Here is a 13,748-nt window from a genome sequence, read left to right as displayed (position 1 = left end):
ATTGTATCACACAGGTCACAGTTAAAAAAAAGAGTGACGAAGAGTAATTTCCAGGCTACTTCAGCCACCTAATAACCCTTGATCAGGTAGTACTGTACTGTACTGTATACTGGTTTTACCGCAGAAATGGGTCTTCCCATAACACGGCTGTGATTGGGTGAGATAGGTGAGATCAGTTTTGGGCTAAATGATAGTTTGGAGTAAAAGTGCTGGTGAACAAGATGAGTCACATCTGGTAGAAGGAGGGGTAAAACGGTGGGAGAGGAGAGGAGAGGAGAGGAGAGGAGTGAGTCTCAGTCCTCAGAGGTTTTACAACTTCAACCGTGAACTCCAGGAATGACCACAATCGCCACCCTCTTTTGTTGGTGAGTCCATCTCACATATTTTAAATGTGCTTTGAATTGTGTTTACTGACCATTTTTAAGGTACATATCAAACAAAGTGACATACTTCTTATCAATCTTTGTCTTCTAAAGTGTATATTTAGTACGCTAATGCCGTTTTTTAGATACATGTCTAGGTATGTTGTGAAATATGTGGAGTAAATTGTGCATTTTTGCAGCTTTTCGTATTGTCACAGAAGAAAACATTTTGTCCTGTTACACTAAAAGAAATATCCTTAAAAATGTAGTCCATTTATATTTTAGCTTGCTGAAAAAAGTTCGGATGATACTGCATGACACCGTTTTAGGTTGTTTAAATGCAATTTAATACTTTTCTGTATTGAATTGCAATTAATACAAGGGTGTCCTAAATAAGTAATTAAAGAAAATAAAGTAAAACGGAGTAAAAACCTTTCATATTGATTTTTAGTATCATTTGTTTGATATGCTCCAGAATATTACAGCTAACTTAAAATCCTGTGAGAAAGGTACAATCTACTAAAATTTTGACAAGCTCACCAACAATGAATTGCATGCAAGAATAATACAATGTAACTTGGAAAGTCTCCAGCAGATTACCAATTGTCTGAATGTTGCGCAGAGACAAGGTAGTTCTCCCTGGAGGGACTAATCCATTCCAGATGTTTTGTTCTGCTCGAAACAGTGACAAACAGACCAGAAACAAATGTATGGCACAAACTGGAAGCCCTGCTTTGTTTCACCTCACTGCTGAAATTCAGTTTTAGTCGTTGGGTTTTTGAAGAAGCTCTGCTACATAAAAAGCAGAAAGAAGTTGCCATACTTGAGCTGATGAGCAAGCCAAAGTTGGTCATTTCCTGCCGTGGTTTCACCACTTTATAATGAAAACCTAATCAATGAAGAAACTGGTGCTTATTGATTTAAGGTAGTGAAAAATCAGAGAAAGAATTTGGAGCTTGAAAACTATTGAGATGTGTGTTTTATCATTCATTGTGTAAGCTGTCGTCGCAGTTGTATAAACGTTTAAAAAGCTGCAAGGCAAATAGATTCCTTGATTAAGCCCTGGCATCAGAAAGGAAGGAAGTGGCGGAAGGTTTTGGACAAAACACAACCACATGTGTCAGTCAGTGAGCAGTTTTGGGAAGGTTACATTTATAATGCAAAAGGTTACAGATTAATAGTTACCCTGTTCAAAATGGAATAAGTAATGTAATTGTTTTGATTACTTCATCAAAGTAGTGTAACTCATTACGTTACAAGGTTCTTCAATGTACCTTGAGTTAAGAGTTAAAGCACAAACAAAGCACAAAATTTGAAGTCATAATGACAAATGAATGAAGCCTCTCCAGAATTATAAAGAAATTCTGTGTAAAAATGCAGAGCAACAGAACGAATATTATATTGTACATTTCAGTCTGAAGTAACCTCTTTGTAATCACATACAATTTGAATAGTAACTGTAATTCAATTACATATTTCTTTCAGTCACTGGAACAGATTACAATTATATTTATTTTATAATTCAATCACAGGTAACTGGTTACTTGTAACACCTCCTCATTAATATTTGATTATTTTGAACGTCATGGCCCTGCACTAAATTTACGCAGGAGTTCTGTGTGTGCAGTACTGTAGACTCACTGGTGTTCCAGTTACTTTCTCAATTACAAGCCCGTTTCCAAATATTTATTTGATCCCTTGCAGATTTTGTAAGTTTGCCCACTGAAAAATAAATGAATGGCCTATAATTGTAATGTTAGGTTTATTTTAACAGTGAGAGACAGAATATATATTTTAAAAAAATTAAAAAAAAAAAATTAAAATCCAGAAAATCACATCATATAAAAGTTATAAATTGATTTGCATTTGATTGTGTGAAATAAGTATTTGATCACCTACCAACCAGCAAGAATTCTGGCTCCCCCAAACCAGTTAGATTAGTCCTCTCGCTTTAAGAAAGTACTCAGAATCTCAACTCGTTACCTGTATAAAAGACACCTGTTCAGGACACTGAAAGTGGGTCGTGGCTGGGTCTTCCAGCATGACTATGACCCAAAACATAAGGCAACAAAGGAGTGACTCAAGAAGAAGCACATTAAGGTCACGGAGTGGCCTAGCCAGTTTCCGGACCTTAATCTCATAGAAATTCTGTGGAGGGAACTGAAGCTTCGAGTTGCCAAGCGACAGCCTCGAAACCTTAAGGAGTTGGAGGATCTGCAAAGAGGAGATCCTCCTGAGATGTGCGCAAACCTGGTGACCAACTACAAGAAACGTCTGACCTCTGTGCTTGCCAACAACGGTTTCTCCACCAAGTACTGAGTCATGTACCCACTTCTCCAGGAGAGACTGCGACCTTAACACAGCACCTTGGACCGCTCGGCCATCCTGACTAACTGTGGCTAAACAGTATTATCAAAAAACTGACAAGTACGTATTAGAGTGCATCTTGAACAAAAAGAGATTCCGCTTTGCTTTAAGGTCCAAATGAGGGTGCTACCGTGGTACTGTGAGTGCAGGAGTAAATAGACGCACTGATGTTCCAGATACCTTCTTCAGTACATGTCCTTTGCACGTAGCTCAGAATATGACGATAGAAAGAGGTACAGAAATAGAGATAGTGTCCAAAGTGGGATTTGAACCCACTCCTCCAGGAGAGACTGCGACCTGAATGCAGCATCTTGGACCGCTCGGCCATCCTGCCTATGGCTAAGCAGTATCATCAAAAAACTGACCAATACGTACAAGAGTGCATCTTGAAGAAAGTGGGATTTCTCTTCGCAGTAAGGTCCAAATGAGGGTGCTACCGTGGTACTGTGAGTTCAGGACTAAACAGACGCACTGATGTTCCAGATACCTTCTTCAGTACGTTTCCTTTGCTCGTAGCTCGAAATATGACTACAGAAAGTGGAACAGAAATAGAACTAGTGACAGAAGCGGGATTTGAACCCACCACTCAAGAGGGGACTGCGACATTAAGGCAGTGACTTGAACCGCTCAGCCATCCTAACTGCCTGTGCCTAGGTGCATACCGTCCTCAGTTCCCAAAAATTTACTGTGCTTTTAAAAGAAAAGGTGATGCAACACAGTGGTAAACTTGCTCCTGTCCCAAAAAAAATTTTTAAACGTGTTGCTGGCATCAAATTCAATATTAACATATATTTCTTTATAAAATATGGGTTTACATAATTTGCAAATCATCACATTCATTATTTATTGACATTTTACAGTTTCCCAATTTTTTTAGAAACATGTTGGCACATATCAAAGACATTTTTGGACCCTTTGGCTTTGTTGGCAGGTTCCACGTTTACGCTTCATTGAGGGTGCAGCAACATTTTTCAACCCTCCATACATCATAAACAAAGTGATGGAATATAAAATTGTCTTTCTCTGAAGTGACCTAATAACGTTTTCTTCCTCTGTGTATCTTTGCAGATGTCACAAACATGAAATATGGCTCTCCTGAGAAAAAGTAAGTAAAAATGAAGTGTAATATTACTGTTTTAGGTTCTCAGGTGACCATGAATTTACATGATAAAAAGAGGAAATGTTTTTGTAGTCTTGTGTTCTTGTCAGTGGGCCGTACCACTAACAGATTCAGATCCACATGCGAATGTGGCTTCATACTTACGTAAACTTTGGAATCCATTTTACTTCGTGGTGAGCCTTAATTTCTCTCCAGGGATGACAACAGTGAAGCAGTCATACACATATACTAAATGTATCGGTGGTGGGGGAGGGTCCGATGAAGTAACCAGCTGACAGAAGGCTGTAAAGTGTCATATTTCATGGTCCACTATGTGAACAGCCGCTTGGAGTGAATGCATTTGCCAAAATATGACAACTACTGCTATTTTAATGGGATTTTCACCCTGCAGAGATGAAATTATTTTCATCTGCTCTTTCAGAAAATCTATCATCTTATAGTTACTAGGTCAAGAATGATTGATTACATGTAAGTATTCCACGAGCAGAATCAGGGTCTGGATAGTTCAGTAAAAAACTGCTGAGCAGACAGCCGAGTGTGCAGACAGACGGTGCTTTGGAAGTTGCCAGGATTAGTTATGGTACCTCGATGGGCAGCCAAAAATGCTGAGTGGAGCTTGTAACTGCTGGCAGATGGGCCTTTGGGACTCCTTTCTCTCTGTTCTGTCTGACAGCTGGAAACAGTGCATTCTCAGAAAAACCTCTGATGTGAGCCTCTAAATGACGTGTTTTTCAGAGCATGTCTGTTTGATTGGCAGGCCTCTGTTGCAGTCAGGTCTCCACTATCGGTAGGGGGGACGTAGTATCGTTGGGTTTCCTATCAGATTGACTCGGATCCAACACTCATTACACACACACGCACACACACGCACACACACACACGCACGCACGCACGCACGCACACACACATATATATATATATTTAGCTACTGAGACATTCCAGTATGGAGAATACTTTATTCTCTGCAGAGGTACAGCTACATCTGCTATATGAGTATGCATGATGAAAGAATTTATTGAATTTGTTTGTTGAAAACTGAAAAAGGAGTGATTTACATTTTTGTCAATGAGAGTACTCACAAAGATACACGTACAAGCAGGTGCATGTTTTTCACTGAAACAGCTTCTGCTGCCCCTTCTTTGTATTTGCAGTGATGTGCTGGAGTAACAAATTTCTTTAAACGTCTCCATTGACACGTATATATATATATATATATATACACAATATAACTATACACACAATATATATATATACATACAATATATATATATATATATATACACACACACACACACACACACACACACACACACACACACACACACACACACACACACACACACACACACACACACACACACACACACACACACACACACACACACACACAGTACCAGTCAAAAGTTTGGACTTCTCATTCAATGTTGTTGTTTTTTTTTTTAAATTTTTTTCTACATTGCAGATTAATATTGAAGACATCCAAACTATGAAAGAACACATATGGAATTATGTGGTAAACAAAAAAAGTGTTAAACAAACCAGAATATGTTTTATATTTTAGATTCTTCAAAGTAGCCACCTTTTGCTTTGATGACAGCTTTGCACTCTTGGGATTCTTTCAATCAGCTTCACGAGGTGTTCACCTGGAATGGTTTTCCAACAGTCCTGAAGGAGTTCCCAGAGGTGCTGAGCACTTGTTGGCTGTTTTGCCTTCACTCTGCGGTCCACTCATCCCAGACCGTCTCATTGGGTTTAGGTCAGTGATGGTGGAGGCCAGGTCATCTGACGCAGCACTCATCACTCTCCTTCTTGGTCAAATAGCCCTTCCATAGCCTGGAGGTGTGTTTGGGGTCATTGTCCTGTCAAATGCTGGTCCCACTAAGCGCAAACCAGATGGGATGGCATGTCGCTGCAGAATGCTGTGGGAGCCATGCTGGTTAAGTATCCCTTGAATTTTGAATAAATCACCAACAGTGTCACCAACAAAGCACCCCCACACCATCACACCTCCTCCTCCATGCTTCACGGTGGGAACCACACATGTAGAAACCATCTTTTCTGCGTCTTACAAAGACACGGCGGGAGGAACCAAAAATCTAAAATTTGGACTCATCAGACCAAAGTACAGATTTCCACTGGTTTGATGTCCATTCTTTGTGTTTCTTGGCCCAAGCAAGTCTCTTCTTCTTCTTGTTCTTCCTCAGTAGTGGCTTCTTTGCAGCAATTCGACCTTGAAGGCCTGATTCACGTAGTCTCCTCTGAACAGTTAATGTTGAGATGTGTCTGCTACTTGAACTCTGCGAAGCATTTATGTGGGCTCTAATCTGAGGTGCTGTTAATTTGCGGTTTCTGAGGCTGGTAACTCTAATGAACTTATCCTCTGCAGCAGAGGTAACTCTTGGTCTTCCTGTCCTGGGGCGGTCCTCATGAGAGACAGTTTCATCAGAGTTTTTGATGGTTTTCGCGACTGCACTTGAGGATACAGTCAAAGTTCTTGAAATTTTCCAGATTGACTGACCTTCCTGTCTTAAAGTAATGATGGACTGTCATTTCTCTTTACTTAGTTGAGTGGTTCTTGCCATAGTATGGATTAGAACTGAAGTCGAATAGGCCTATTCACTGTTTAGAACTGTGCACCAACCCTGCCTCTGCACAACACAACTGATGCGCTCAAACACATTAAAAAGGCAAGAAATTCCACAAATTAACTCTTGACAAGGCTCACCTGTTAATTGAAAACCAGTCCAAGTGACGACCTCGTGAAGCAGATTGAAAGAATCCTAAGAGTGCAAAGCTGTCATCAAAGCAAAACGTGGCTACTTTGAAGAATCTAAAATATAAAACATATTCTGGTTTGTTTAACACTTTTTTTGTTTACCACATAATTCCATATGTGTTCCTTCATAGTTTGGATGTCTTCAATATTAATCTACAATGTAGAAAAAAATTAAAATAAAGAAAAACCATTGTGAGGTGTGTCCTATCTTTTGAATGGTACTGTATATACGTATATATATATATATGACAATGCAAGTAGGGAATTCAAACAGAGTGCTTTTTAAACCTACATTTGAGCTACTTTATGTACATATACAAATTAAGTGACTCATGCCTGTGACTCATGCCTGTGTTTCAGTTAATCGGTTCCTCCTGGTGCTGCTGGTGCTGCTGGTGTCTCTCCTTCTGCACAGCACACTGCTCAGAGCTTCCACTCGGCCCAGACCGTCAGGTACATCAGGTTATATTAACATCTTTGATTTTTCATATTTTAGATCATTTTTTACAAGCCTATGTGGTGAATATTGACTCATAGCATATTATGGCTATCAAATATACAGTATAATGATGTACAATATGTCCTTGTTCTGGAAGTACAACAATGTTAAATGATAATTTTATGGTGATATTTTTTTAATTCTTGAAAATGTAAAAATAGATTTTTTTTTTTAAAGAAAAAAAGTGTTATAAGTACAAGACTTTGTTGCAGGTACGATCAATTTTGTACTGTCTTTGAAAATACATCCACCCAAAATTGGACACAGAACAATCTCAACTTGAACTCTCTGTCCCTGATTCCTCTCAGACCACCGGAAGAGCCTTGGAGGTACAGCACAAGTTTCCCCAGTGGGAGCGTCAGAGCCGGATAATGTTGTCCCCGTCATCATCTGTGCATCGGAGGAGCGTACGGGTGCAACCATGGCAACCATCAACAGCATCATCAGTAACACAGATGCCAGTGTTTTCTTCTACATTGTTACTCTTCGTGATGCTGTCAAACTCACGAGGTTTGTCACTCGTTTCTACTGTGAACCTCATTGATTTTTACAGGGGCAGTAGATGATGTTGCAGGTGATGTGTGCTTTTGTGCTGAAAAGGTATGGATCAACAGAAATTTTTCTGAGTATGCAGACCTCGGTTGACATCTCAGCATTGCCTATCATGAGTAACTTCATCCCTAATTTGACATTCTTTTGATTTTCACAGGAGATACATAGAGAAGACGAAACTAAAAGGCATCCAGTATAAGATATTAGAATTTAACCCAATGGTTCTACAAGGAAAGGTGAAGCCTGATTCCTCCCGACCTGATCTCTTACATCCAGTGAGTTCTGGGTTTGCAGTAATAAAAATACCACACATGCAGCTCGGAAGTGTGTAAATACACAGTTACTGTTTCTAAAGGGTGAAATTACTTTGGTTGTTTTTGCAGCTCAACTTTGTGCGCTTTTACTTACCTCTGCTTGACCTCAACCACAAGAGGGTGATATACTTAGACGATGACGTCATTGTCCAGGGTACGTATGCCTGTGATGACAGGAGGGAATCCATGTAAAAACTTTTCATATTATGTATTGTTCAAATTAAATGATTAGATAATATTTTACCCTTATGGGAATCTTTTATGATCACATTTGACCCGCCGTGTCTTCGCCAGTCTCGTGCCTGTTATGAGCAGCTCACTTGTGCTGCTAGGTGACATGCGATATATACACACACGACAAAGCATACAGTACAGTGAGATACAGTATACAGTATATGATAGAAACAAAACAGAATACTATGATACAGCATGTCTGGGAAGATTCTCACATTGACTGGGACATCCCCATCAGTCAGTTAGAGTTGAAGAAGTCCGTCTAAAGAGAGGTGAAACATCTTTAAGATCATCAAGTTTGCGCAGCTGAGTTATAGCATATAGCATATGATATTATATAGAAACTGCTATCGTATAATGCAATAAACACATTTGGAGTGGTTTTGGCTCAGATGGTAGTGTGGGTTGCCCACGAATCAGAAGGTTGGTGGTTCAATCCCTGGTTCCTCCTCCTCCTGTCCACATCTTATATTTCATACAGAGGGCAGTAGTGCTATAGGAGAGTATATGTGTATGTTGCACCAGTTAAAAGATTTTCTTGCTTTTCAGGTGATATAAATGATCTGTTTAATGTAAAACTGAAACCAGGACATGCTGCTGCTTTCGCCACAGACTGTGACCTGCCTTCCACGCATGAGATGGTGCGCAGCATCGGCATGCAGGTGTATTTATAGCTTTTATTAGATAGCAATGTATACCACCCTGCAAGTGTAAAGAGACAGGCTTTAAACTTCACTATTGGGCTTTTTATTTGATTCACTACTTAATTATTGGATTTTGTTGTGAATTCTTAATTTACTCCCCAAATTTTACAGTGTTAGGACAATTGATATTAATGTAATATTTCTGGAAAGTCACTTTGATGGTAACGGAAATTGTATGTCCTCTCTGCGCTCATTCCCTAGACAAGCTACATGGGCTTCCTGGACTACAGGAAACAGGAAGTTAAAGACCTCGGTATCAATCCCAGGGACTGCTCTTTCAACCCTGGAGTGTTTGTGGCCGATATGAAAGAGTGGAAGAAACAGAAGATTACCAAGCAGTTGGAGAAATGGATGGAGGAGAATTTCAGGTATGCACAGTAAGCATATATTTCTGGAAACCCTCATGTTGCAATGTGCACATTTCTAGCTCATACATGAAACTCTACAGAAATTTAAACAACAATTGTCTTGAAGAATAACTTACTGAAGACTTGGTACAAAATTGGCAAAATAGGACTATATGAGACAATAGAATATTTGGATTTGGAGTGGAAAACAACAGACTGCATGGAATTTGAATCCTTCACTATTCAGTAGTGAGATCCGATAAAGGATGACCATTGTTCTGTGTTTTACCATGTACATTTCTTCATACCTTTGTCTGAGGTTCAATCATGCAAGGCTACGAGACTGAAAAAGCACGTAAAACATAATTAACACTGACCTATTTCTTCAACGTTACCCAAACAAATACCAACAATAAACAATTACTTACAAGTGAAAGTAATACAACATGAAGCACCAACATTTTGAAAATGTTTTAATGGATTTAAAGTGTTTTTGTACCCGAAAGCGAAGATAATCAAAAACTATTTAGTGTGAAGAAACTATGTGTGTGAGGGAGCCCTCTACTGGACTTCTGCAGATAAAGCTAATCCAACAAGGCGTCAGACTTAAATCAGCACATATGGGTCATTTTTCTGTGCCCTCTGATATGGTCTTGCATAGTCAGACCTACTACGTTGTGCCAGCACTAGAGGATGTTGCGGCTGCACCCCGACATCATCGCTCGAGCTCAGGCTTGTTTCTATTCCTTTAAACCAATAACAATCAAGTTGGGTGCAGGGACGGAGCCAATGCACGCTACATAAGGGAACTTGTATTGGTGGAACAATTGCATGTGGGGAGGCAAGCCTTGGGATTAAAACTGCTAAATCACTGGATCCCCGCCAGAGACAAAAAATAACTAACCTTTCACAAACTTGCAATTTTTAGTTTGTAGTTCGCTAGCTCGGAGGTTGTAGTTGTTTCCTGTTGCAACATCTGGGAGTCAGACGACCTGTGATATGATTCATAATGTGTACTGATGACTAGACATATGCCAAATAAACTGATAAAAATCCCTGTATCTCTAACCACTGTGTATAAATAACTAGCCCTTTAATGATGTGACAGTGCTACAATTAAGGTTTGGTTAGGTTTAGGCACCAAAACAACTTGGCTATATTTAGGGAGGGACATGGTTTGGGGTTAAAAAAAAAAAAAAAGTACTTTGTTAGGATAAGAGGACATTTATCATCATGGTTAAAAAAAAAAAATGTGCATACAAGTTTATGGAATAGCCATGTAGAAAGAAATTGTGTTGAATGATTGTTTGAAAGAGGAAATAAACAGCTGTCTCTCGTGTTAAAGTTCAATTCTTTTCAACACATCCATCCACCCTGACCTCCACTCTACAATCACATTGTGTTTCAATAACAACATGACCGTACTTATTGTTGTGCCTCCATTATAATTCCTACTGCAAATAGAGGGCGCTGTCACTGGAATGTAAACCTGTGTTGCTTTTTGGACACTTGCAGAAATGACTGATGACTGTCTCACATGGTCACTAAAGGTTGCTTAACAATGAAACATAACTGGCTCATAATAAACCACTTGTACAAATGTCCATGAGGACATTTGTATTTGAGGATAGTCTCAGATAATCAATCACAAATGACTTCTCATGGCATCCGCCAGGCAGATTTGGCTGCTACAGTCTTTTGTTTACTTAGTACTTTCCACTCTCTAACAGGCAGAACATATACAGCAGCGCCATGGCGGGAGGCGTGGCAACTCCGCCAATGCTGATCGTGTTTCATGACACATACACAAGACTGGATCCCCTGTGGCACGTCAGACACCTGGGTAAAATCATCGCTTCCCTTCACAATTACCACAGTAATATCTGAAATCACAAGTAGGCTTTTAAAAGTTTAATTTAAGATAATATTTTTCAAAAGTAATAAAACCAATTCGATATCCTGCTTTGTACATGCACACAATAAGACAAGTCTGTGTGTAAACTACACTGGAAATGAAGCTAAACTGAAGTACTTCATGTAGACCTGTCAGTAACAAATAAGAAAATGTAGTTTTATACATTTTAAGTTAAGCAGGGCAAATTTTAAAAGGATGCATTTTAGACAATTGTAGTATCACACTTTCAGGTCAATTTCCATAAAGTTCTCCTGTGCTCAGGCTGGAGTCCAGATGCCCGCTATTCAGAAAGCTTCCTCCAGGAGGCGCACCTGCTGCACTGGAACGGCCCATTCAAACCATGGAACTATCCTGCTGTCCACTTGGATCTGTGGGAGAGGTGGTTCGTCCCAGACCCCTCTGGAAAGTTCTCTTTGGCACAACGTGATGTTGACAGCTGAGGCCTGCCAAGTGAACAATGTTGGAGGCGACATGGAGCACGGGAAGTTCAGGGCTTACATGGACACTGGTGGAAGGTGTGATAGGAAACATACAGTAAATGTAAGGCTGAAGAATTCTCAGCAAGAAGGAGAAATGTTAGTCCAGAATTATATGAGAAACATTGTTGACAAAGTGGGTGTAAAATGTGACTAAATGCAAAACTGTGACTCATCAAAACATGTTGTATTTGTATGTTGTATTATTGATGACAGACGAAAATACAGAGATCAGTTGACATGAAGCTAATATTTTTTTTATTGAAATACTTTTAAATGTAGCACAATTTTCACAACATAATGGTTTTTATTATTTATAATGTGAGCCAGGAATTAGAAACACTGTCTCTTCCATCAGATTCATTCTGTCCTATTCAACTTGAATCAAAAGTTTTAGAGACATAATAAAGAGGCTATCTTCATAAGCAACATTGTGACCAAACCAACAAAGCTTCAAGCGATAATTTGCTTACAATCCAGGTCATTTTATCGTCGGTTCATTTGTTTTTACTTACAAACTAAATTTTTGATTGCTGTGTGAGAAATATGCTCTCAAAACTGTCTTTAATACTTTCATTAAAAAGATACAGAAAATGTCTCATTGTAGCTTTCTAACTGTTTCACACAATGACCGCTTGGTGTTTTTTTTTTACACATATAAGGTTGGACAGTGGCCAGTGCAGAAGGTGGACATACAGTTGTATGACATTAACAAGAGTTTGTGACATCACAAACTCACAAGTGTCTAAACAGCTCGTTGTGCGTGAGTGGGAGCAACTTTGGTTATTAGCATATTATTAATCAAAGACAATGATTAATATTTGTAAACATTATTACTAATGACTGATAATCACGGGGCACCATCCTGGTATCAGGGAACAATAACCAAACTATGACTTCAGTCTCAAAAGGCGTATTTACTTTTAAGTGCCGATACCTGAGAAGCATTAACACTGGTGAACAGTGAAGGTGTGAATCCAGCACTGACTTATATAAACCAGGTGTTAAACAACTGTGTAAGAAATATAAACAAGCAAACATTTGGGACTTATGATGTGTGTGTGTCCCAACTAGACAAGGATAGTTTACACTTAATTTACACTTCCATATTACTGTAGATGGTAAATGGTCAGTACTTATAGAAAGCCATTTTACCTGAGCAGTCAACAAAGTGCTTGATAAGTTTTGCTTCCTATTCACGTACATATTCACATGTGAGTGGTGACAGATGGCTCGCCTGACATTGAAATGGAAATAGTTTTGCATTTATGTAAAGCGATTTATATTATTTGTCATTAACCCACTCACACACCCATGGCAGCAGAGTTACCATGTAACATGCTCGCCTGCCATCAGGAGCCACAACCACCCCAGATCTGATCAATCTATTTTCATTTACAGACTACGCACCACAAGTTTTTAAGGTTGGTCTAATCAAACCTCTATTTAAAAAAGTATACTCTTGATCCAGGTGTTTTAGCCAACTATAGACCTTTATCCAAAAAAAAAAGTAATGGTTTGTTAAAATATTTTCAGTCACAATTCAGAGTGCATTATAGCACAGAAACAGCCCTGTTTAAAGTCTCTCTACATGTCCTGTTAGATCTTAGTGCTGCATTTGAAACCACTGATCACATTTTATTAAGTTAGTCCAGTACCACAGGATTCTGTTCTCGAACCAATACTTTTCATGTTATACATGCTTCCCTTTGGGCAATATTATTAGGAAACAATACATACATTTCCATTCCTATGCAGGTGATTAAACAGTTTAAACATGTCACAAATATAAAGGCCTGGAGCCTGTGGCGCTGGCCAAATATCCGCACAGAGCAGACTTTTACTTGTAATGCATTATTTTTGCATTTAGGTATGACTTAACTAACAGATTTGATTTTGAATTTTATATAAATCAAATTGAGTTAAAACAAAATGTATTTGGATACTTCCTCCACTAGTGACTTGTTGGCTAAGATGTGATCTTCCAAAATGGCCACCAGAGGGCGTGATGGCCCAGGAAGTCCATTGTGAGGGCTCTGATGCACTGATTGTAACAGCAGCAGTTTACTGTTAGCAGCAGCT

At 39.1% G+C, this 13,748-nt stretch overlaps 1 protein-coding gene across 1 annotated transcript; it reads left to right on the top strand.

Annotated features, from left to right (window-relative positions):
- Positions 1 to 278: 278 nt before the first annotated feature.
- glt8d2 (glycosyltransferase 8 domain containing 2) lies at positions 279 to 12,171 on the top strand. Its single transcript, XM_069713187.1, has 10 exons — positions 279 to 365; positions 3,798 to 3,834; positions 6,986 to 7,078; positions 7,433 to 7,634; positions 7,834 to 7,951; positions 8,060 to 8,144; positions 8,774 to 8,886; positions 9,130 to 9,296; positions 11,006 to 11,118; positions 11,452 to 12,171. The coding sequence occupies exons 2-10, from the start codon at positions 3,816 to 3,818 to the stop codon at positions 11,628 to 11,630; spliced, it is 1,089 nt and encodes a 362-aa protein (XP_069569288.1). The 5' UTR covers positions 279 to 365; positions 3,798 to 3,815; the 3' UTR covers positions 11,631 to 12,171.
- The last annotated feature ends 1,577 nt before the right edge of the window (positions 12,172 to 13,748 follow it).

This window comes from Brachyistius frenatus, unplaced genomic scaffold (genome assembly GCF_029030835.1).
Source record: "Brachyistius frenatus isolate BFR_SWC_R1_liver_20210118 unplaced genomic scaffold, ASM2903083v1 Contig_116, whole genome shotgun sequence".
NCBI classification, from domain to species: Eukaryota; Metazoa; Chordata; class Actinopteri; family Embiotocidae; genus Brachyistius; species Brachyistius frenatus.
Note: the sequence above shows the minus strand (reverse complement) of the source record. Positions and strands in the feature narration are given on the sequence as shown.

Coding starts and splice junctions, on each gene's coding strand:
- glt8d2 (XM_069713187.1), top strand. Junction 7,952..8,059: donor GACCTGATCTCTTACATCCA/GTGAGTTCTGGG, acceptor TTGTTTTTGCAG/CTCAACTTTGTGCGCTTTTA. Junction 8,145..8,773: donor CGATGACGTCATTGTCCAGG/GTACGTATGCCT, acceptor CTTGCTTTTCAG/GTGATATAAATGATCTGTTT.